Raw genomic sequence first — 26,244 nt, forward strand, 5'->3', positions numbered from 1 at the left:
AGACTCGTTTTAGATGTACCAAACATTTTGGAATGCAGTAGTAACAAATTCTGCACTACATGCTAATTTTGGAAATTCAAAGTAGTATTAATAATTTATTAAATACTAGATCTATGTTTTTCAAAATTGGCAGCTTTAAGATGTGCAGACATCCACTCCCAGAATTCCCCATCCAGAATACTAGCTGGAGAACACTAGGAGTTGAAGTTCATACCTCTTAAAAGTTGACAAGTATGCAATACACTTCAATAAACTATATAACTGAATACCTAATATTGCTTGACAGGTTGGCATACAGGTGATTAGGACTGACAACATTTCAGAATAAAAATACAGCATATTATTTTTTGAATATTATTTGTTAAACCTATCTTTACATATTACACAAAATCATTACCATACTGTACAATTTCCTGATGCCATTTGAACTATGCTTCCAGCTACCAATTTTAATCAAAAATATATTTCATATTATTTATTCTAATGTTGGACATCATAGTTTAAATGAAATCATAAAATTACATAAATCATACATTAAACCTAGGAGAAACATAGGAGGAAAGCATTTCATTCCTTCAAGATATTGTGCTGCAAACTTGAAGGGATAATATATATGAAATGACAAAACATCAATGTGGAACTAATATCAAGCTGCTGAACTGAAATTCATGAACAAATATTACAGTGTAACTAGATCCAACAGGTAGAATTTCTTGCTTGCCAAAGAAAACATGAAAGGTGATGTATAAGGAAAAATGTGGGGAGGTAATCACTTACATGCACTATCTATGGTGAAGGGGCCATCATCATTACATATCATAAACTCCAGCCATTTTAAAACAATGAACTTCTGTGGCAACTTTTCCTAACATGATATTCTCTGTACATCTACCCCTATTGTGCCTGGAAACTGAACTGTGAATTTAAAGCCTTCCCAGTCAATGCAAATTATGAAATTATCTGATCTGACAATGTTTGAGGTTCCCACATGTGGGATAACAAAAATACAACATATCAGAAATTCAGTAAAAGGCCTATGGAATGCAGAGGGGGAGAGAGAGAGAAAAGCAGGTAAAATCTTTTATCTCAAGCCTTGGGACATCATGGCTCATACATAAATCTGATGAATCTGGCTTTGGAAGCCATTACAATATAGTTAAGTCTGATCTCCAGACTCCCAGGCATAAACTGCTGTTGGAAACTGGCCAATAACCAAGTCATTTTTAAAAGATCAGAATAAGATGATGAAGACCTTGTGAACTTGCTACTGAGTTTACTCTTTGAAGACCCTTTGTCTTACACATAATCCAGATGGCAAAATTAATTGTTGTAATCATGATAGCGCACTAGGCCTTAGTTTTATTTTTACATTCAAGATGATTCTGCACACTGAGAAGTAGTCTCAAAATACAGTTCCATATCTGGTGCGAAACCAGGTTACTGAATTATTATGCAATTCCCAGTTAAGTCTGTTTTTGCTTGCTTCAGTCATGGGTCAGTGAAAACTAACTCCACAGCAAAATTATCTCTGAATATCTTCCACGTCTTTGGCTTGTTTAAGTTATCGATTTCATTTCTTGTGAGGAAAAGGCTAGGGAAAAGAGAAAAAAGAACTAGTTCTCTAAATGTAAATAATTTAAGCTTGCACAGAAGAGAACAAAATATTTTTTTTATAACACTGAATTTTGAAGTAACAGAATATAGCCTCTATTTTTTCCCCTGAAAAATATTCAGCTCTTCAGCAACCCTTTGGTTTCCATTAAGAATGCACATGTCTGTCTCCTGTGCATGGATAGTGCCATTGTGTCTCTGCAATGCTATCATTCAACTCCAAACATTATTCATAGGAAGAATGACAGGTATGTCACATCTAAGAAAGCTGAATTTTCAAGCGCATAAAACTCATACTTTCATGAGTATTGGCACTTGGCAATACTCATTTATGATGATGTCACATAGATGCAATCAATAGATGCAATTGGGAGGGGAAAGTGTATAAATGCCCACAAGTTAAGAAGAGCATAGTTTGGGAAAAATATAATAGCTTGAATGCAAAATAAATTCTAGCCAAGGCTAAAATGTATTCCCAAACATTAGCAAACAAGCAATATGAAACATAGTTTAATAGACTAAAGAAAGAGAAATAATACTTGCAACAGAAATTATCCCCTTGCTTAAAAGCATTAAGATGCCACCCTAAAATTTTGGATATCCTACATGGCAAATAAAGTTGTTTATCCGCAGGGACAAACTGAATGGTACCACTTAAGAATTATTTTCAAAAAAAAAAAGTTTTGAGTTTTTACTAAATAATCATGTAACTTTTCTTAGAGACTTGGTAAGCTTTATAAATCCATTAAAGGAAAAACAGTAATAGGAACATAGGAACAACTCTCTACATGGTAGAGGCATTTTTTTAAAACTGGCATTCTCTGAAGAGTTGGCAGTTGGCAATATTAAATGGCAGGTCTCCTTTTCTCAACAATCCCCCCAAAATATACAAGCCCATAAAAATAAAGAAATCCCTGTCTCTTTCTATGGAGACTTGAGCTAAGCTTCTGTAACCTAAAGTCTCTTACACCCTGGCTCATAGGTCTAGATGCATTTTGGCTTTCTTTTCCGGTACATGTGTGCTTTCAAACATCACAACTTACTGATAGTCCTGTATAAAAGCTGTGTGGAACCAAAAAAAGAAAGCACAGCTATCATAGCCTTTTGGAATATCCTACATTAAAAAAAAGATAAGAAATACAGTTAATGTTACTTAGATTAAACATCAAACCATCATCACAGCCAACCCATAGAAAGAATTGAAATCCATAATAAGATGTCTTAAGCTGGCCACTTCTGGTCAATTTACGCAGAGACGTCTAGCAGCTTAAGACTGCAAAACAGAAAAGTCTGAAGTTTTTGTTTTTTCCCCAATCCAAATCAACAATTGGTCACTTTGAGGGATTAATTTCCTTAATAAGAATCTGGAAGTGGTTTGCCACTGCTTTTTAGAGTTTTTCAGTCTGGCATTTCCTGATGGACTCCAAAAGAGGCCTACCAGGTTAGTTTTTTAAAGTTAGCCAAGTTTGGTAGGTGGATGTAAGGTCAGTAGGATGGTTAAACCATTTAAAGGTTTTGTGACTGAGATGGAATGGAATGACTATTTCAATAGTTACAAATGTGAAAGGTATGTAACAAAGTCACCATTTCTCAACTTACAGAAGTAGCTTCAAATTTGACTTTCACATCATTTCTGATGACAGGACAGTTCTTCAAACCAATTATTAACAGGTCATTTTCACGATCAACGAACAACTAAAATGAAATAGGTATACATCTTATTTTTACTCACTAAATGTTTCTCACAAAATGCAAGTCTGTACTTTATTAGTTTGTTTTCTCATGCACTGAAATCATCACGAAGGAGCTTGGAAGGAGGTTCAGCTCATTATCTGTTAATATTTCAATAAGTCTCTCCATTTGAGAGGACAAGATTTTGTATGTGAGAGACTGACATCCATATGCATATTGCATTACCCATTCAAAAGGAAAATTTAAGGGTAAGAAGTCATGCCATAAAACTGCCATTTATCTCTTGAACAGATTATAGTTTTATAACTATATAAGCCACATGCAACATTAAAGGGTTCTCCACTAGTGCTCTAGGTAATAATTACCTCTACTTTGAATGAAGCTTTTGCTAGTTTGCTTCTCAAAAGTTACTTCTCTCGGGGCATGAGCATTAAAAGTACATTCTTCTCTGATCCTCAGATAGATTAGTGCCATTTCTAGTTAATTTATCACTATTTGTGGGAACTATCTAGCAACTTTTCTGGATGGTAGTCAAATAGCATGCTAGCTATTTTTGTAAAGAACTGCAAAAGGATCTGTTATTCTCACAACACAGCCAAAAGGAATAGCAGAAGCTGCCATATTGCAAGTCAGATTATTAGTGTCTCTAATACTTTCTTTTTTATACTGGTTCTCCAGGACCTCAAATAAGAAGTTTCTCCTCCCCATTTACAGTATAGGCACTACAGACTGAACTAAAACCAATACTTGGCATGCATGCCACTAAGCATGACCTTTCTCACTGCTTTATTCATTACTGCGTGACCCGTCAAAACCGCGGAGGACAAAATCGCGCTCGACGAAAGCGCGCATGTGACGTCATCACAGCGCGATGAAAAAAATTAAAAATTGAAATAAAATTAAAATTAAAGCAAGCCAATTCACATAAAGTAAGGGTTAGGGTTAGGGTTAGGTTAAGGGTTAGGGTTAGGTTTAGAGCGTTAGGGTTACGTTTAGCGTTAGGTTAAGGGTTAGCGTTAGGTTTAGAGTTACGTTAACGGTTAGGTTTAGGGTTAGATTTAGGGTTAGGTTAAGGGTTAGGTTTAGGGTTAGGTTTGGGGGGGTTAGGGTAAGGTTTTCGCTTTATTTTTACATTTTTCGATCACAGCGCGATGTTTTCGTCGCGCTGTGATGACGTCAAATGCGCGCTTTCGTCGAGCGCGATTTTGTCCTCCGCGGTTTTGTGGTGGAACCCATTACTGCCTATTTGGAATTGTTCAATCAGGGAATTCAAAGCAAGGGTGCATCAGTTTCCATTGCAGTACACAGATCTGTGCTTCAATTGAACATGAGATGAATGGGAACTCTTATCAACAAATCCTGGCCTTCATGACTGAAGGATTGTTAAATTAACATGAAGCTCTGACCTTGCAGTTCGTTGGTGTTGCACCACTGCATTGAAATGCTACTTCCTTCTTCATGATTATCTTTATTCTGAAATCAGTCCCATTGCCTCTACCAACTCCTAAAGAGGGGAAAGAGGAGAATTGGAGACAAAGAAATGCATTAGAGAATTACTGGAACCTAACAATGGAATTCATATTTTATTATCCTGTGATGTTGCAAAATGATCAGCTCTTTCATCTCCTAGTCTTTTCCAATCCAGTTTAAAATGCTCCCAAGATTGATTTGGACTGTTCTGACAATTTGACTATTTAAATGCTAGGAATACAATAGTATTTACAGGTTTGGTAATCTATAATTCATAGAGAACCACCAATCAATCATTCCTAGATTGCTTTAATTTCAAGCTGGCCAATAACTACCTTTTACTTGATTCACATCTAAGCAAGCATTCCTTTCACTCTTCACAAAAGGAAAAGATGATGGACAGTGTGTTTTTCTATGTTCCATGTATGCCTATGCATTTATGTATCCACTGATTTTTTTTGGGGGGGGGATGCAGCTATAGTATGAAGGAAAATTGTGCATTAGGGAGATAGATTGCTTAGAAATTGCAGGTGCACTGAAAAATCTCAACAGCTTTCAGCTTCATGGCAGCAAACTTGCCTTCTAACCTCTGAAACTTGTAATGCTGCTAAACCAGCAATTCTGTATTTGTGTACTTTCCCCAAATGTGCAAGCACATTTCTGCAATGGGAAAACTAAAATGCTGAGAGACGGGTTGAGTAAAGAATCTCTACCAAAGAGGAGCACAGATCTCTTGAAACCCAAGGCAACTGGTCAGTTCATTTCCTAAAATGACATCAGTGGGCTAAAACAGCACCAACACAAGGATATGTTGTAGCTTCTACCCGGTTAAAATGGGTGGCTGAACATGTGTGGAAATACTGAAGGATTTGAACATCCTCTTTTTAAGATGATACTGGTCTGCTGTAAATAGTAACTTTCATGGAACTCAGAAGAGAAACTATAGGGATTCCCATTCGTAAGAGTATCCTAAATGAATCTAGTGTCTTCGTGTCAAGTTTGAAGAAGGGATAAAAGAAAGCTGAGCATAATATAGCCAATGTATTATCCTGCATAAATAAATACAGAAAAAATAGATTTAACAGCCAGAGAAAACAAACTAATAATCTAATGCAAAATCCCGTTTTACCTATTTCTACAAAAAAACTAGTGACTCTTAAATCAGAGGTTCCTTCTAATTAAATTATACTTTTCCTTTGACATAAACATTCTAGCCATTTAATAGAGGCCGTTCAAAGAGATGTAAACTCCACTCTTTCCCTCACTTTATTTCTGAAAATTTTTCCAAGTTCTTTCCCAAGTCCTGGTTTGTTTGTTTTTAAATTCTACCTCTCACAGAGGGAGATGGGGCAGTCTGATTTAACACAACCAACAGCCATTGTGGATATGAGCTGACCAGCTAGAATAAGTCCAGCAAGCTGTAAATCTCAAGACTATTCAGCCTAACCTACTTTGTTAATATAGTACTGTGTGATGGAGGGAACCCAACTGATCTAAGTGCTGAGATTGCAGCAGCATCCGAAAAATCCCCCTCCTACAGCATTTTAATGGCACTTACCTTTGATAGCATAGACTTTTATGCATTTGATTCTGAAAAGCTTCTCTGGTGGGAGGATCAGGTTGTATTTTGATTTCAAGATTGCATAATATTCTACATACCTACTCTGCAAATAAAATGTTGGAGTGCCTTGAGACAAAAATAATTTTATAAAGAAATCTATAATAAATATAGATAATTAAATATATCTCTATAAAGTCAAAATCTTAAGGAAAGCAAATGCCCTGCTAATCCACAAAAATGGGAAGTCTATTTGTCATGCTATGTTGCAAAGTTGTTGGGAGACGGAACAAAGATATTGCCCAAGAAATACCCTGCAGTTGGATGGTGGGTGGGACAACAGCGCGGAAAGGACCCTCCTTGAGTTTCTTAGGCTGCAAAGTAGACAGTGGGAGAACTGTACTTAACTTGCAAAACTGATGTCAGCCTTATCAAGTAGCCAGACAGGAAACAAGATCAGATGAGCTAATTCTACTTTGAAGTTACATTAATAGAAATTTGAAAAGTCTGAAGGTACAGCCCAAGAAACTCCCTTCTGAACCTCTTGTCCCAACTACTATCCAGCTGTAGGATATGCCATCTCTTATCTGACCGTTCTCTAGGCAGCACCCATTTCTCAAGGTATTTCCCATATCATTCTCTGATGTTTGACTTCATAAGAACAAATTTAACATTCTTGTCCCAAGTTTCACTTAATCAAAACATGACCAAACCCAAAGCTCATATGATTGGATGAAAGAAGTGAAGCAGCACTTAAGAAATGCAAGGTAAAAATAGAAAATAAATATTTAAATTACAAAGCTATTTTTTGCCCATCAATTGTGTAGTTCTTTGATTCAACCTTAAACATGGTTTCATAATACATTTTTACCTGTGATGGAGTTTCAACACCCTGAAACTTGGTGCTAGTAGCTTCATTAGTTCTTCGTTTGCCAAAGTACTCCAAACTTTCCTTAAAAATTGAGAATTGTGTTACTATAACTATAGTAGCATCTTACAGTATTTAGTTTAAGAACAACTAGAAACCTTACATGAGAAAAGTGCACAACTTGGGATTGGCAGAGTGCCTCAGAACTACTCATTATTTGTGAGTGGCATACCAGAGCTATACTTCAGAAAACAGACGTGTCCAAGAAAACCAACTGGGCATAGTGGAAAAAAACTTAATTTGGATTTAATTAAAGAAACAGTTACTGTAATATATATTTAATTATTTTCCTTTTAGTCACATTATAAATTATACCATAAGCAATTTTTGGAAGAACTCTATGGGCAGCACCTACGTTAATGCCACGTTTAAATTGAATTTTTAATAGAATTCCAGGAGACATCCAAGTAATTACAGGTTGGTAAATTTAAAGTTTCCTGCGGGCAAAGAGGTAAAATAGTAATCAGAGAGAAATAATAATAATAGGACACACATAGGAACAAGCCTTACTGAAGGAATTTCACACAGTGACAGAATCAGGCTTTATTAAATGAAGTCCTGGATATAGCAAATTCAAAGTCCTTATCAAAGATGACATTGAATAAACAAGAAGTTGCATGCTAGGTGATTCGGTCAAGCCATACTGAAAGTATTAGTTTTGAATCCCATTTTACATTTGGAACCACACAGAAGAATTATGGGAGGTAGTACTTTTCAACATGCTCTGCATAGTCATTTCAGATACTTTAATTCATTCAGAAACAAGAGCGAAAATATCAACATTATTTTGGTACCTGCGCAGTCTTAAACTGTCCGCTGTCAATAAGCCAGATGCAAATCATAGTTCCAGTTCTACCTGCATGAAAAAGGAGAAATCAGTTACTTAGAAATAACACTGTCGTGTTTACTTGTCCCCAAGAATGAGGCAATGACAGCATCAGTATTAAGCAACCCCACCCCTGCACCTCCTAAGACAGTGATGGCTAACCTTTTTGCCATCGTGTGCCAAAAGCAGGGGGAGCCCAAGGGGGTTGTATGCATGCCTCCTCCCCTCCGCGCATGCACGCAACCCCCGCCCTCCTCCTCACTTTTGGCACACGATGGCATGGTGGATCCATTTTTCACCTTCCTCAGGCTCCAAAAGCTTTCTAGAAGCCTGGGGAGGGCGAAAACAGCCTCCCCCCCCCTGCAGGCCCTCCGAGGTTTTCTGACTTCTGGTTTGCGTGTTGGGCCATTTTTCACCTTCCTGGGGACTTCAGGAAAGCCTCCTGAAGTCCCCAGAGGGAGAAAAATGGCCTTATGGGCAACCTGAAAGTCTGTTCCCAAACTTCTGGGTTGCCCATAGGGTTGTTTTTCGCCCTCCAGAGGCGAAAAACATGCCATAGGTTCGCCATCATGGGCCTAAGAAATCTGAAAAGCATCTGAATCTATGAAAAGTTCACATCTAACACTAAGTGATGCAAACAGCTTTTGCAGATAGGTACTGCCAATGAATGCTAAATCTATTACAGAATTTCCATGTATCCCAGATAATGACTTACTCTAAGGTTTACAGAAGGGCTAAAATGACATTCCCCTTGAGCATATTTGAAAGAGACTGGATCACTACAGTGCATTTTGCATAGGACGATTTTTCAAGATCATGGAGCTATGGACAGCACATCCTTTAACTAATACATTATCTGAAAACATTTTATCAGGCCTTCAACATTAATACCAATGCTAGCCTCTGTCCATCATTTTACACATTCTCCTGCACTAGAAATTTCAAAAGAGGGATCTTTGGAAATGCTTTCCAAACCAAAAAGTTAACATACCTTTCCCACCTTTACAATGTATTGCTATAACATTGTGGTTGTCCTGTTCCATCCACTGCCTCACATTGGCAGTGAATGTGAGTGTCTCCCTTAAAGAAAAGAATGCCTTGTTTAAGAGCTTGTCTATATATTACTGTAGAAAAATTAAAATGTTATCTCATTTATTAGACCAGCACAAGTCCATCTGACAGTGGAATTTCTTATAACCACACACAATTTCCAAACAGGTTTCTTTTAGTTGCCTCTGGAGAAAAGCCACATGAAGCACAAAGTTCATAAAAGAGATTTTAAGGACTTCCCACTGAAAGGGCTTACATTGCTGCTACAATTGGAAACAAGCTGAACTAATTAACAGTCTTGTTTTCTTGGGAGAGGAGACAGGCAGATTAGGCTGGAGGGCTTTCGTGAGGAAGAGCATTTTGAGAGATATATTATTGGAATAGGGGGTGGGTCAGGATAGGATAGCCTGCTAAAGTGGCTTGGCAAGAACTAGACTACTGAGCCTAGAGTGTGGGTGTATGATTGGTTAATCGGCTCGTAAGAGAGGGATAGGTATTGTGGACACACCATTAAGGACAGTAGCAGGATGATCCCAGTTATAATAGGTTGAGGGATAATGAGGCCCAGAAAAGCAATTGTGAGGAAGAGCAATCAACAATTTGATAACCATCCCTGCTTCTATCCAGTGGGCTTGATTCTGGATTGATAATATTAGCCCTTCAAGGTAGATCGGACTAGGAAACTGAAATCATGCAGGCCAATACTACTTTTACTAAAGTTACAGTAACACAAACCTGCAATCTAAATGCATCCCCTCACCACCGGCCCATTTATGAAAAATAAGAAAATATTTTGTATGAGATGTTTTCGCAGGTTACAATTTTGCTCCGGACACAGATTTCTTTTATATGACCCTTATCTTGGTAGCAGCTTTTTCTTTTGTCCCACAAGGTTATTCCTTCTTCCTATTACATCTACTAAGGTTGTGTTAGTATTGTATTATGATATGGTATTAGGAAATTCATATTACTATATTACTATATTGTTTGATTGTTATTGTTATTTATATTGCATATAATGTTTTAATTTCTTTCTATTGTGCTTAATTACATGAAAACTGTAAAAAAAAACCCTAAAATTATTGCCAAGGACCTTGGTTCCAATTGGCTGCTAGTAGATGCCATGTCTACCTGCAATAAAACCACTTTCACCCACAAACCACTTGTGAATAAATTAACAGACATCACCTGAATTACCTAAATTCAGTTTCAGAATTCTGCCCTTCTTGATCTGGGGTCCTACAGATACTAAGGAAGGATGGAAGGCAGGAAATCTTTGGTCTTTTAGCAGGCTCCCCTCTCTTTTTGGTGCTGGATGACCTCACCCTAACCCTTATTTTACTGGCCCTGAAAGCTGGGTAAGGGCAGGCCCAGGAATTCATGTCCTCCATGGCAACCATATACTGGTCCACAATAATCTTGTTTCACAAATACAAGTAGGCTTATATTGATCTAGTTTTGTTTTAAAAGCTTTTTAAAGCTTTTCTCCAGGGAGAAGCTGTTGGTATTGCTTTATTTCTAGGAAATGATAGGGCTGAAGTCCAGAGGTATCTCTCTGATGACCCTTGCCCTCTGGAATGGCCTCTCTCTGGAGATATTGAGTCCATTGATTTCAACTTTCAGGAAACAAGTTACAAGTAAGTTATTCCAGAGGGCCTTTGAGTATTAACTAATGTTGCAGGATTCAGTTGTACAATTTTAATTAATTTATAAGTTACTGTGGCTATTTTATTTGTACCTTATTATTGTGAATTGCCAACAGTTGTGGGACAGCAATATATAAATTCAATAATCTATATATTTTCACAGACTATAGATATCTGCAAACGTTAATCAACAGAACTTGGTTTATTCAGCCAGCTGGTTTATTGTCAAATCTACATAGAACCATTGCAGAATCATACTTACGCTAGAGAGGGAACATTGTGGTCATCAATAAACAGCCTCTCCACTCTATAATGAAAAATCCCTGAGTCATAGCCTTGCTCACCTGCAGGAAAAATATTATACAGATATTATGTACATAAACAGAGACCAATTTCTATTAGGAAGATTACAAAGCAATACTTTGGACAAATATCTAGACCTTAAATGTCCTTAAATGGTAATTGGGACACTATTTACTCCACGTCCCTTTGGAATACACAACTCCATGCCCTACCTGATTTTTTTAATATTAAAATACCCAGAGTTTTTAAAATGGGAAACTGCATATTTTCATCCTTCTTTCATGAATATCTGGGTTCCTTAAGAAAATAAAAATATTAAGCAACTTTAATCAACATGTTTAGTTTGGAAATATGCCCATCTGCTCAGAAAAAGGGCAACACTAAATCAGGGCAATATAGCATATCAAGTAAAAGGAATACTAATTGCATGGCAGGTAATATTCTGACAAACCTTTACTTTGAATTTGGTTACATTTCTATCAACCATCTTGAGAACAGGCAATCTTTACCAGCAATTGTTTTGCAATAGCACTATTTGTACTCAAAACTTTAAATGCACCTATTCCAAAAAGGCTGGGAACCTCTGATCTATACCAAATTTTATACAAATTTGATGTAAATCTACCTCCCCCCTAATTAGTCAGTAGAATTTCCAGTTTTAACAACAGATTGGAGAAGATTTTTTTAAATTAGCAACAAAAACATCTACATTTCAGTTATATTTATAGAATCAGATGTATCAAATTACAGTATGTATTTCATCTCCGTATTCAAAGCCCAGAAGTGCATGGCCATCTTAAATGTCAATACGTATATGGTTCATTAAATACATATACAAAGATGCATGTTATTAAACTGTGTAGAAAAAAAGCAAAACTATATTAATTTCAAATTTCTACTGGAGTTGACAGGATAGCAAACAACAAAATGTTCAGCCCTCCTCCCTGCTATTATACTGAATCTTGTTGCTAACAGAAACAGTCTTCAGTTAACCTCTACAGTTTTTAGATAGTTGCTGAGCTACAGATAGTCCTCAACCTATGACCGCAATTGGGACCAGAATCTTGATTATTGAATGACATAGATGTAAACCTAGAAAAGTTTGATTCAACACTTGCCACAATGAGGCTTGACAAGAAGTGAACTGAAAAAATTACATTAATCTATAACCGAAGCAGTTTTTTCCTTCTAGATGTTTTGTATCTTCCAGAGGCTCGATTACTGCAACGCGCTCTACATGGGGCTGCCCTTGAAGAATGTTCAGAGACTACAGTTGGTCCAGAATGCAGCTGCGCGAACAATATCGGGTGTACCTCGATACACCCATGTTACACCTATCCTCCGTGAGCTGCACTGGCTCCCTATTGGTCTCCGGACGCGCTACAAGGTGCTGTTATTACCTTTAAAGCCCTACATGGCCTTGGACCTGGATATCTGCGAGACCGCCTCCTGCTGCATACCTCCCAACAGCCGATAAGAACTCACAGGCTGGGCCTCCTCCGGGTGCCGTCGACCGGACAATGCCGGCTGGCGGCCCCTCGGGGGAGAGCCTTTTCTGTAGCTGCTCCGGCCCTGTAGAACGATCTACCCGCAGAGATCCAGACCCTTCCCACTCTCGCGACCTTCCAAAAAGCTACCAAAACCTGGCTGTTTCGGCAGGCCTGGGGCTGCTGACCCATGAATGAGGTCCAGCCCCCAGCTAAGTTGAGTGTATGGTGTGTTCCTTTTAAATTGTTCTTAACTTTCCCCTATTTTTTATTTTGTTTTATCTTTGTATTCGTAAGCCACCCGGAGTCCTACGGGATTGGGCGGCATATAAGTTTATTAAATTACGAATTAATTACGAATTAGATGCTTTGACATTACAACTCAAGAATTTCAATCAGTAAGGTATTGAACCCACCAGTTAGAAACCAGTAAGCTGGGAAAACATGGGACTGAGGAAGACTAAATGACATTATATTAAAGAGGTTTAAAAAATGGGACTATGAATGTATCTTAAAGCTATCATATAGATATAGAACACTTGAGTTCTATATCATTCAAAACTTCATTTTAAAAGAAAGCAGTTACTGATTTAGTGGGGTGTGGTTAAGATATGTGATATCCAGGTTCATGTCCTCCATCAGTTATGGACATTCACTACATACCTACAGAAGACAGGGCTAAGACTGAAGATGGTGGATGGCCTGGTTTGTGATTAGAAGAGATGCAGTTGAAGTTTTCCTGATTGCTCCAGTTTTGGTGACTAGGAAACATAGTAATACTTACTACAAAGATTGTAGACTTTGTAATGGTCTTCATGTTTTGTATCCAAGAATTTTGCAACTTCCTTATAAAAAAGAATAATATATTTTAGTTGTCAAGGTGGCATGAATTATTGATAATTTTATTTATGTAGCATTTCAAGGGAGATTCGAATCTCAGATAGAGGGTTCTAGTGCCAATATAGAGACATACAGCAACCTCCTACAATCTGACTTCTACTTCCATAAGTTCCAACCAGTATGCCTGAGTGAATTATAAATACTGGTATTGCTAAAGTCCATCAATAAGCTAAAGGACTACTCGGGGAAAGAGATAAACCAAAGTACATACACTGCATATTTTTACAGATCAGTCCATCTGTTGATAAGCTGACCCTTGAATTTTTAATCAAAATGCTGTACCACGAAAAATGTGCCACTCAAGGGGAAGCCAACCCTAAAAAATTTGTATGTTTTAATTTTCACAATTTGCTTAGCTTCAGGTGACACATTTTTCATGGTATTTTAATTAAAAATTTGAGGGTGAGTTTATATACAAGTACTCCTCAACCTATGACCATAATTGAGCCCAAACTTTCTGTTGCTAAGCAAGAAGTGAATTTTGCCCCATTTCATGACCTTTTTTACTATAGTTGTTAAGTGAATCATTGCAGTTGTTAAGTTATTAATACTGTTGTCAAGTGATTCTGACTTCCTCATTTATTTTTTCAGGAGGTCACAAAAGGGATTACATGACCCCAGGACACTGCAACTGTCATAAATATGAGTCAGTTGTCAAGCATCTGAATTTTGATGACGTGACTTTGGGGATGCTGCACAGTGATGTGAAAAAAGGTCATAAGCCACCTTTTTTCACTGCCATTGTAATTTCAAATAATCATCAAACAAAATGTAAATCTAGGACTATCTGTATATGTATTTTTAAAAAGTACTACCATGTAAGCCCACTAGTGGATAAGCTGAATTTAGTTTTGGAGGTGCATTTTGGGACTTATAACTCCCTGTTTATCCATTATATGGATATGTGCTTATCATACCATAATCCGTAGTATGGAGAACCTACAGTAAATCTTCATTATGCGGATCCTATTGACTTTTTATTCAAAATGCAGAAAGCACTTCTGCTTTATTTACAAACTCAAAAATTGTACTTTTCGCTGCTAAATTTGATAACTGATGAAGGAGGCATAGTCAGCATTCTGAGGCCTGCAGAACTCACCAATTTAGAAGAGGAATTGAATACCATTATTAACAGAATAACAAAGTTGGAAGGGACTTTGAAGGTCTTCTAGTTCAGGCCCCTGCTCAAGCAGGAAATTCTATAACATTTCAGACCAATGACTGAAAAGCCTTCACTGTTGCAGCGACCATAACTTCTGGAGGCAAGTTGTTCAACTGATTGTCAGGAAATTTTTCCTTACTTCTACGTTGGCTCTCTCCTTGAGTAGTTATGATTTCTCATTGCTTATCATTGAAGCCCATTTTTTCATATGTTAAGTAGATGCTATATATGAATTAATGACTAAAGCTTTGAGGAAAAAATCCTAAAGGCAGACTGTCTTTTACTTTACAATATAGCTTTAACTACCAAGAAGTCTTTTCTTCTACAATTACCATTATTATCTCTTACAATCATACTAAAATTAAACACAGCCAATAATAACTGGGAGTGGAGGAAAACAAAGAGGAAGATTCACAGAATAACAGAAATTATTTCCATTATCTTTTAATCTTTAGATTACCGATATAGGATTCCTGTAGAAAGCTTGCTGCCCAGAAGATGGAAACGACATTGCTATAACACGAGCTAATGAATAGATACAAATAAGCAAAAGAAAGAAAATGTAAGATCTGCATTGTGAGAGAAATGTGAGATTTTTCATAGGATCACTACTTCAAGTAGAGTCATGTGAAAAAGTAAATATATCAACATACGTTTTCAACATATTGCAACATACAAATATTTGATCTTCATTTCAACAATGTTATTAAAGGAGATAAATTATTAGAAATATCATGCACCATTTACATTTTGGAGTACATTGTGTAATTTAAATAAACAGAAATGCAAATTTTCATTATGGAAAAACTAAGTAGACCACCAATATTTATCACTACTTTATCTCAAATACCTAATATTAGACTCAAGTATACCAGGTCAGGCCGTATTAAACCTATTTTACTAAAACTTCAAACATTTAATTGATTTTGCTCTCTGTTCTTGAACACCTGCCTAGATCCAAAAAACTCTCAGAAGCCTTCAGAAAGGAGATTATAATGCCTACGAGTCTGGGGACAATTTCAAAAAATTGTCAAACATTTGGGACATCTATGATTCCCCTATCCAGAAGAATGTCATCACCCACTATAGTTCTCACCATTACTGATATCAAAATGCAGGAGTTTACTATTATAAAAAAGTTGTACAAATTACATCTAGGTGGAAGGATGTAAGATAGTTATTTGGCCACAGTACCAGAAGACATGTTTAGCAAAAATCAAAGTAAGCATTTCACCAGTAGAACCTGATACCAATTGAAAAGCATATTTCTATCAAAAAGGTAATACCAGGTGTTAGAACCAAAGCTATATTATTTTTTTCCACAGAAGGAAATGGCATGTTTGCTCTTTTTTGTTGATGAATTAATGATTGCAAAGAATTTTTTCTTCAATACCTCTATATTTACATACTGTTTAAATGAAGATAAAATGACATGCCCATATATAATAAAAAAGAAAAAAAAACTTTACATGGAGTGTACTTTTTCATATAATTTGTAGATTAAAAACAAGAAAAAACATTTCATGGTTTTAGAGATTATGACAAGGCCCTTTCTGTCACATACAACTCTGAGGTTTGGAGTTTGTACATTCTCTTAAGCAAAAACGTGACAGTTTCAAATCCTGTGGTCATAGTTGCAAATGCAACTCTGGTAAAACATTTTTTAAAGGGAGAAAACTGGATTAATTAGTGACTTAAATCAGTTCAGAAGTACAAAATATTTTTAAAAAACTGAAGGACAATTTTAAGGTTAGCACCACCAAGCAAACATTAGATTTTATGCAGGAAAAAAGTAACTGTGGAGTCCTTGTTTGCTGAGCTTGTTTGCTTGCAGATGTTTCATTACAATTAAGTAACATCATCAGTGTGAGCGTGATATTTGCTACACAATAGCAAAGTACAGTAGCTTGCCCCTTCCAGTGTTGGTAGGGGTATATTTTTTTTCTTATTATTCCTTCATTAAAGTATCGTTTTCTACTTTAAAGAGAAAGTGAAAAACCATCAGAAATCATTTTTTTCAGTGCTGTGGTAACTGTCACTAATTGAATAGTTATAAGTCAAGGACTTATACTTACTGTATAAATTTGTTGGTTTATATTATAAAAAACAGAAAAATGTGTTGTGTTACAATAAAGATATGAAAGACATCTAACAATTAAAAATAAAAATATGATCACCAGTTGACTTGGTGAAGGATAAAATCGATATATTAGTGGCATACCATCAAGTCTCTTATGACACTCAAATGGAAAAGGTCCTACAGCTATGAAAATTTGATTTTTAAAGAAATATTCCTAAATTAAAAGCATTTTATTGGCACATATCTAAGTCCCAATATCAATCAGTAACTGTTTATATTATGCAGTACAAATGGATTATAAAGCTCCATGAAAAAAGACAAATGTGTTACTAATATCTAATATCCTGTATTAGATATTGCAACTTTCCACAATCTAATACCTCCCAAATACACTAACACAGATCCCAGAATTGCAAGTCAATATTCCAATGGCTATGTTACCTATGTTACTTTGGGCACTGTAATTCCAAAATACTTGAAGGGCATCAGGCTGAGGGAAAAATGAACTATACTTTCTTTCAAACTACAGCCAAAGGACCTGCTCAAGATCTAGTCATTCGTGAATTACTAGCAAGAAAAGGTAATGCCAGAGTCATTGGCAAAAGCTGCTAATGCAATTAATTCACACTGGTAATTCCCGTCCCCCCCACCCATCCCGGCCATTGTTCCTCATTCCTTAGGACCAGCATTCCGCCCTTCGTGAGGAACATCACTGACCCATGATATCAAAATTTTATGCATAAATGTTCTCTATTATAACCAAGCATAACAGAATTAAAGATCTAATTTCCTTTTCATTCAAAGGGAGGCACGTCTATGTAAATGAAAAGGTTGAAAGAGGTGGCATTGGCTCTTGGCCACATACAAAAAAAATTACATGACTCTCACTCTAGAAATATTCTGTTGCAAATAATTAGCATTTAACTGCTCAGTATAATTGGTAATGTCTACCTCAGCAAGCACTGGTTCTCAACACAAAGAAGCAATAGTAAAAAGAAGCACAGGTATCACAGGTATTTCCCTAAAAGCAGTCTATACAGATGGAAAATGGAACGAAGAGTTCTTCTTGTGTTCATCTTACACACATTCTTCCATTATCCTTGGATGCCTAGATCTCCATTTTTAACCAATATCTCCACTAGTCAAGAAATACTAACCAGTGACATAAGTGAGATCCAAGTCAAAGCCACCTCTTGTGTAACGCCTTTTATTTTCTGAGACCTGTCAGTCAAAAGAAAAAAAACCAATTATTAAATAGTGATCTTAGGAAATAAGTAGTCAGTCATGGAAGCCTAGACTCCAGAAATTACCCCATTAAATATGAAGACATTTTCAATTCACTCATCTCCTGGTAACTTCCTAACACAATGGGTGGAGAAATGGTTTGCCACTGAATATTTCTTGAAAAAAATTCCAATATTTTTCTGCCTAACTCTGAAGCACCTTGGCTTTAAAATCATAACTTAGTTTAATTCAGCAAGTGCAAAAATACTTTTTTTGAAAACACTGCAAAGGCTGGTACAATGAATAGTAGTAATCTGTATTAAACATTGTAAACATAAACTGTATTCACAAAAATAACTCCTCTCCAATAAATCTCTACAATGAATAAGTTTTATAAAATTTTCAGATTTTTTTCTTTCAAAAATCTGGCTATTCTTTGCTCACATTTTAGGATGGAAATATAAATACTGGAAGTCAGAGAAAGACAATTTTCATCTGCAGCCAAGTCTTTGTCCTAATCTACTGTAGGTGGCTTTTAAAAATATATCCTTAGAAAAGTTATACATACATTATGTTATCTTTTTTAAAAAAAAATAGATCAAGTGGTCCAAAATCAGAAAGATATGTTTAGACAAAGTACTGTCACCCATTTGCAAATACTGCTACTTCGCTGTTAAAATGAACACACACACTACTTTGAGCTCAGGCTGATTTAAGAGCTTCAGCCTTATAGGTAGTCCTCAACTTACGACCACAATTGACCCCAATATGTTGTTAAATGAGACATTTGCTAAGTGATTTTTGTCCTATTTTATGATGTTTCTTGCCTCAGTTGTTAAGTGAATCATTGTAGTTGATAAATTAGTAACCTGCTTGTTAAGTCAATCTGGCTTTCCCATTGGCTTGCTTGTCAAAAGGTTGCAAAACGTGATCACATGATCCTGGGACACAGCACCATCATAAATACGAACCAGTGGTCAAGCATCTGAGCTTTGGTCACATGATCATAGGAATGCTGGAAATGCCCTAACTGTGAAAAATTGTTTTAAGTCACTTTTTTCAGTGCCGTTGTAACTGAAGGGTCACTAAATTAACTGTTCTAAGTTGAGGAATATCTGTACTATGATGGGTTCTTCAGAAAATCAGGACCAAGAATTTAAAGTGCAAAATTTGTAATAAATGTGAAGCAGATGACATATCATCTAAAACTCGGAATGAAAACCTGAATATTACTTGGAATCACAAGGCCTGAAAAGGTGTATCTTCCAACAAAAGACCTTAATGTTTTCTGTCTTAGATTGGAAATGCAACTTTCTATTCTAAGCTAACATTTGCCTTTCATCTCCTGTGAAAAAGTCTTCAAGCCCTTCTATCCCATCTTCCTGTACAAAGTTAACCATAGAATTTAAGGGAAAAAGTGTGTGTGTGTCTGTGTGTATGTGTGTGTATATCCAATTTTGTGTTACATAACATTTCCTCTATCTAATATCTCTTGCCTGTTTTAATATTTCAATTTTTATTTGTTTTTTAACTTGCCTCCCAATTTTCTCCCATGTCTTCATCTCTATCTACTGTATTTTTCGGAGTATAAGATGCACCTTTTTCCCTCAAAAAAGAGGCTGAAAATCCCGGTACGTCTTATACACTGAATACAGCATTTTTTTGCCTCTGGAAACCCCGCCTCTTCACCAAAATGGCATAGCCTTTAGGAGGCTTCCAGAGTGCTCCTGGGGACTGGGGAGAGCAGAAATTAGTGAAAAAGGCCCAGTTTTTGCTCAATTTTCCCCACCCCCACCCCCAGGAGCACTCTATAAGCTTCCTTTTTTGACAAAAAAAACCGGACCTGTTTTTGTGAAATACAGGCCATTTTTGGGAGGTCTGCAGAGTGCAAAAACTTTTTTAATTTGCCTCTTCAAAATCTTGGTGTCTTCTACTCTGGTGCATCTTAAGACTCAAAAAAATATGGTACATCTTTCCTGGTTAGCTTAAATATTTCTTCCATCTCTACTATCTTTTGCTGCCAAGCCTCCAGAAGATCTGCCCAAATCTCTATTTTCTTTTCAAAGATATCTTTCTGTTTATCCAGTATCATTTTTTGGTCTTTTAGCATGTATTTTTCCTGAATTGCTTCATACGTTTTCATTGTCTTTTCTTTTATCTTCTTGTTTTATTTGTTGATTTGTCCATTCTAACTTTTTCCCTGGTCCTCTATTATCTCCTGTTTCCTGGGCTTTTTTATCATTATTCATGATCCCTTATGGAACATTTTCTAGCTTCCCATTTATGTTATTCATTAAATCCATTATCTCCCTGTGATTCCTTGTCATGATATCATAAATGCTTTGAAACATCAACATCATTTCTTTTTGTAACCCACTTACTTCCCCCTGCTAAAACATCTTGTCTTCTTTTCATAAGTCCCAGTATAGCTCAAAAGTCCATCAATGGTCTATCACTTCCCCTTAGTCTCAATTATATTTGATCTCAGAAAGGCGATTTGAAAACCATTTAGTCAGTCCAGACATTGCTCCTCAGGGAATACAGTAATATAGTTCTTTATGTCCCACAGTTAATCAATTTAGTTCTTTTAGGTAATCCAGGAAGATTTGCAAATGTCTCCTTAAGTCTATAAATTCAATCATAACTCCTGATGTCATCCATGTTTTCAGCATTAGAACTCCAATAGTCTTGGAGCAGATAGGTATAGAGCAATAGATAGCATAGCAATCCTCCAGGTGCTATTTCCACTTTCTCCTCTGTCTTATTAGTATTTTTCCCAGGATTGTAGGAGTATACGGTCTTCCCTTGTTGGGAAGATTGTTGAGAAAGTGGTGGCCTTTCAACTCCGACGGTCCTTGGATGAAACCGATTATCTGGATCCCTTTCAGTCCGGTTTCAGGCCTGGTTACAGCACGGAAACTGCTTTGGTCGCACTGATCGATGATCTCTGGCGAGCCAGGGATAGGGGTCACTATCCTTGTGCTTCTTGACCTCTCAGCGGCCTTCGATACCATCGAGCATGGTATCCTTCTGCGACGGTTGTGGGAGGTGGGAGTGGGAGGCACCGTTCTTCGGTGGTTCTCCCCCTACCTCTCGGACAGGTCGCAGTCGGTGTTGGTCGGAGGGAGATCGACCCCTAGGCCCCTCAATTATGGGGTGCCGCAGGGTTCGGTCCTGTCCCCCCTCCTATTCAACATCTACATGAAGCCGCTGGGTGAGATCATACGCCAGCACGGGATTAAATATCATCAATATGCGGACGATACACAGTTGTATCTGTCCGCCCCATGCCAACTCAGTGAAGCGGTAGAAGTGATGTGCCAGTGCTTGGAGGCTGTCAGGGTCTGGATGGGAACGAACAAGCTGGCGCTCAATCCCAACAAGATCGAGTGGCTATTGATGCTCCCTCCCAAAGATGGTCCAGCTATTCCATCTCTCAGCCTGGGGGGTGAAATTATACGCCCCTCAGAGAGGGCCCGCAACTTGGGAGTCCTCCTGGATTCACAGTTGACTTTAGAACATCATCTGTCGGCTGTGACCAGGGGGACCTTTGCCCAGGTTCGCCTAGTGCACCAATTGCGGCCCTACCTGGACCGGGAGACCCTTCGGATAGTCACTCATGCCCTCATCACCTCAAGACTGGACTACTGTAACGCGCTCTACATGGGGGCTGCCCTTGAAGAGTGTTCGAAGACTTCAGCTTGTCCAGAACGCAGCCGCGCGAGCGATTGTGGGTGCACCTCGGTACACCCACGTTACACCTATCCTCTGCGAGCTGCACTGGCTGCCCATTGGTCTCCAGACACCCTTCAAGGTGCTAGTCGTTACTTTTAAAGCCCTACATGGTATCGGACCTGGGTACTTGAGAAACCGCCTCCTGCCAGTCACCTCCCAAAGACCTATTAGATCCCACAGACTAGGCCTCCTCCGAATTCCATCTGTCGGCCAATGTCGGCTGGCGACTCCTTGGGGGAGGGCCTTCTCTGGCTGCTCTGGCCCTCTGGAACGATCTCCCTGTGGAGATCCGGACCCTTACTACCCTTCCAGCCTTCCGCAAAGCAGTTAAGACCTGGCTGTTCCGGCAGGCCTGGGGCTGTTGAACTATCGAGCCCCATTCGAGGTTATGGCTGTTGTAGAATTTTAAATTGTTGTTTTTTATTTTATTTTTTGTATCCCCTCCCTTTTTATTGTTAGCCGTCCTAAGTCTCTTGGGAATAGGGCGGCATACAAACTTAATAAAATGAAATGAATGAAATATTTCATTCACCAGTAGATGGCGTCTTCAGCTTAACCTCAACATTGCACAAATTCTTAACAGGTTCCGTTTGTGATTATCGAGCATTTTAAAATGCCTTATTGCCAGTAAAAATTAGAGATCCAATACAATACAATACAATACAATAGCAGAATTGGAAGGGATCTTGGAGGTCTTCTAGTCCAACCCACTGCCTAGGCAGGAAACCCTATACCATTTCAGACAGATGGCTATCCAACATCTTCTTATAGACTTCCAGTGTTGGGACTTTCACAACTTCTGGAGGCAAGCTGTTCCAGTGATTAATTGTTCTAACTGTCAGGAAATTTCTCCTCAGTTCTAAGTTACTTCTCTCCTTGATTAGTTTCCACCCATTACTTCTTGTTCTACTCTCAGGTGCTTTGGAGAATAGTTTGATTCCCTCTTCTTTGTGGAAACCCCTGAGATATTGGAACACTGCTATCATGTCTCCCCTAGTCTTTCTTTTCATTAAACTACACATACCCAGTTCCTGCAACTGTTCTTCATATGTTTTAGCCTCCAGTCCCTTAATCATCTTTGTTACTCTTCTCTGCACTCTTTCTAGAGCCTCCACATCTTTTTTACATTGTGACGATGCAGTATTCCAAGTGTGGCCTTACCAAGGCATTATAAAGTGGTATTAACACTTCACGTGATCTTGATTCTATCCCTCTGTTTATTCAGCCTAGAACTGTGTTAGCTTTTTTGGCAGCTGCGGCACACTGCTGGCTTATATTTAAATGGTTGTCCACTAGCACTCCAAGATTCCTTTCAGTTACTACTATTGAGCAAGGTAGTATACTGTACCTGTGTATTTCATTTTTGTTGCCTAAATGTAAAGCCTTACTTTTTTCACCATTGAATTTCATTTTGTTAGATAGTGCCCAATGTTCAAGTTTGTCGAGATCCTTCTGTATCTTAAGCCTATCTTCTGGAGTGTTGGCTATTCCTGCCAGCTTGGTGTCATCTGCAAATTTGATGAGTTCCCCATTTATCCCCTCATCCAAATCATTGATGAAGATGTTGAAGAGTACTGGGCCTAAAACAGAGCCTTGAGGTACTCCACTGCATACTTCCCTCCATGTAGATGCAGTTCCATTAAAGACTACATATTGAGTGTGGTTGGTCAGCCATCTGGTGGTGATGCTGTCTAACCTACACTACACTTTATCTAGTAGTAGGTTATGGTCCACTTTATCAAATGCCTTACTGAAGTCCAAGTAAATTATATCAACGACATTCCCCTTGTCCACTAATCTTTCAATGTTTTTAAAAGTTTTGCCTTTTTTCTTAAAATCTTTTCTTTCAGGTCGGTAATTTTTCTCTCTGTAATTGTTCCCTGTTTAAACAAACTTTTCAAAGAGTCTCTTTTTCACAGTTAATTTTCTTTGGGGTAGGTTTTCCTTGGGGTAGGTCACCTCACCCAGTTCCAGTCACTGTTCATCCACACCAGTATAGCACATTCTTTCTTTCTTCGGCTGTTCCAGCTTCATGGTAGCCATAATGGCTGCCATTCCACTTTGCTATCGGCTGAGAACGAATTAGACCTGGTCAAGTAGAAGAGCCACCACTCTCCGTGACCTGCAGGGCCTCGACTTTTTATCACCTTACAGGGTGACTTTAGCCCCTTATGGAGCACCCCAACGAAGGGATTCGGAGCGATTTCGTGGAGCCCCGCTCTTCGCATCCGATAGCACCACAATGTCAACCGGAAGTCAATTGACAGCAAGAGGAACTGATGTAATTATTACTTAATACAATATGATATTGGCTATATAATAGTATACATGTGATTATATGTTATGTAAATGGAAAATAAAAAAGTATTTTGAAAAAAAAATTAATTAAGGTATTCATGTTTATTAAAAGAAAGAAGAGTCAATCAGAGATTTCAAAATATATACATAAAAAGGCTAGTTCAGTTTACCTGTTTATAACCAGCCCGTAAACCACTATATCAGTCTGCTTAGGAAGTGAATTCAGCAAATCTAGGCACCAGAGCTGGCAAACATTCTATTTCACTTACCAACCTCCGGGTCATTTTTTCAAGTCGCTCTGCCTCAGCAGCCAATCGAAAAACTCTTACCAGAATTATAATTCTCAACATTCGAAGAATGACAAATGTTCTGGGAAATAGAAAGAATGGGATTATATCAATTATTAGTGCCAACTTTGGCTATGCTCATATCATATTAGGCCCATCTACATTGGTATTCAGGTTTGGGAATCCTTAAATTTCAATCCCGCCAAACTATTGTACAACCTCATCTCCTACCATATCATCCCACATATAAAGATTTTCTATAGATATCAGCGTTATTGTGGTAGAAAAGAGAGTAAGAATGCCACTTAATATCTACTTTGTTTTGGAAGCAAATGAAGTGACTATTGTTATATATCAAAATGTTATCATTCTTCAAACAAAAAATCCAAATAAGATAAATAAAAATCAATGCATGCAAGACCCAATAATTTAAAATCTCATCTCATCCCATCTCTCCCTTTTAAAGAGTCTTGGGAGTCTATCTGTGCCCTCAGGGTCCTCTGTATCACAGAGCAAAAGGGGTGGAATCTTCTTGTAATTGTGGCAAGGGCTATCTTATATGATAGAGGATAGGTGGTGTCTTATCCCTCCCCCTCTGTAGAGAGAGAGGGATGATAAGAATGTCTTCTTCCTCAAGGAAAAAACAGTCTAGTTGCCTTTTTAAAAAACACATTTGAGCTGGAGAGGTGCATATTTCTTACCTTGGAATTACAGTTATTCCACCCAAGTCAGAGGTAATATCTACAGCATTGATCAACAATGTACCCACAACAATGAGGCTATCTAGAATGTTTAATTTAGATTTGAAGTACTTTTTGGATCTGAAATGCAAAACAAATAAGAATATTCAAACACTAAGTAACAATAGCTTAATGGCGTCCCTCTCCCACTCTCAGAATGATACAGTTGCCATCAAAAAGCTGCTGCCAATAAGACTTCAGTACTAAAGAGGTAAGGGAGGAAGAGGAGACACAAAATGTCTACCTTGGAGTTCTGCACAGAACCTATATTTTTCTTCCCTCTATCTGTAAATGAACTCTGCAGAAAATAGTATAGTTCTATGGAGAGTGACAATAGGATCCATACAGGTTTTACAACAAAAAAAAATCATAGATATTAGCAATAAATATATTAGAAACATATAGTACAAGGATAGAAAGATACAGAATATAGTGTTGATAAAGAGCTCATGGAAAATAGTTAAAAGATGATACGAAATAGCTAAAAGTCCTTATAATTTACATTTATTTATTTATGTAAGTTTTCTTTATTTCATAAACTAAAAGTCACCCCAAACTGTTGAAGGGAGATTCAGAATTCAGAAACCAAAGCCAACTGTCCAGATTTCTAACGCTTTGAGTTTTTATCAAATCTGGGGCAATTTGATTATTCATGTTTCAAAAATATCCTGCCATAGCATTCCACATTGCAACAGTCTGCTGTAAAACCTATATTGTATATATTATCACCTCAGAATCTGTATGTAATCCATTATTTTATTATTATCAACACCTTTAGGGGAAAGCGCAATGTTTTTTTTAAATACAAAACAAGTCATTTAAAAAAGTTAGATCAGGGGTGAGTTCCTGCCAGTTCTAACCTCTTCTATAGAAGAGGTTCCACAAATCTAGTGTGCCATTTAGAACTGGTTCCAGCTCCCTCCCCCCACCTGTCCGCACCACGCTTGCCCCGCCCGCCGCTCACTGATTGGCTGGCTCACCAATCGCCCTGCCCTCTAAGAGTCCTATCTAAACCTTAAAGTCTTAAAGCTGTCAAGTGTGAACACCCCTTGGGGTTTTTTTCTAAAGGGTTAGGGGTGTGAGGGTCTTGTAACTTGACAGCTTTAAGACTTGCATGCTTCAAGTGCCAGAGTTTCTGAGCCAACGTTTTGGTTGCTAAGCACAAGCGTTGTTAAGTGAGTTTCATCACATTTTACAAGTTGGCCACACCCACCCAGTCACATGACTGCCAAGCCACTCCTACCCGT

The 26,244-nt window shown here is 37.7% G+C and overlaps 1 protein-coding gene across 1 annotated transcript in view; it reads right to left on the reverse strand.

Annotated features, from left to right (window-relative positions):
* Positions 1-1,324: 1,324 nt before the first annotated feature.
* Positions 1,325-26,244, reverse strand: part of LOC106538330 (phosphatidylinositol 3,4,5-trisphosphate 3-phosphatase TPTE2) — a 35,007-nt gene continuing 10,087 nt past the window's right edge. Inside the window, exons 6-19 of the mRNA XM_087715166.1 lie at positions 24,959-25,078; positions 24,240-24,339; positions 17,871-17,934; positions 15,094-15,158; positions 13,356-13,416; positions 11,044-11,125; positions 9,077-9,165; positions 8,054-8,115; positions 7,203-7,283; positions 6,332-6,437; positions 4,710-4,807; positions 3,211-3,306; positions 2,655-2,725; positions 1,325-1,591 (exon numbers count right to left, since the gene is read on the reverse strand). Coding sequence (XP_087571292.1) covers positions 1,489-1,591; positions 2,655-2,725; positions 3,211-3,306; positions 4,710-4,807; positions 6,332-6,437; positions 7,203-7,283; positions 8,054-8,115; positions 9,077-9,165; positions 11,044-11,125; positions 13,356-13,416; positions 15,094-15,158; positions 17,871-17,934; positions 24,240-24,339; positions 24,959-25,078 — 1,198 coding nt within the window. The 3' untranslated portion in view covers positions 1,325-1,488. The remainder of the gene's footprint in view (positions 1,592-2,654; positions 2,726-3,210; positions 3,307-4,709; positions 4,808-6,331; positions 6,438-7,202; positions 7,284-8,053; positions 8,116-9,076; positions 9,166-11,043; positions 11,126-13,355; positions 13,417-15,093; positions 15,159-17,870; positions 17,935-24,239; positions 24,340-24,958; positions 25,079-26,244) is intronic.

Source organism: Thamnophis sirtalis, unplaced genomic scaffold (genome assembly GCF_051295495.1).
Source record: "Thamnophis sirtalis isolate CommonGarterSnake01/CBP01778 unplaced genomic scaffold, rThaSir2_p1.2 scaffold_5, whole genome shotgun sequence".
Classification (NCBI taxonomy): domain Eukaryota; kingdom Metazoa; phylum Chordata; class Lepidosauria; order Squamata; family Natricidae; genus Thamnophis; species Thamnophis sirtalis.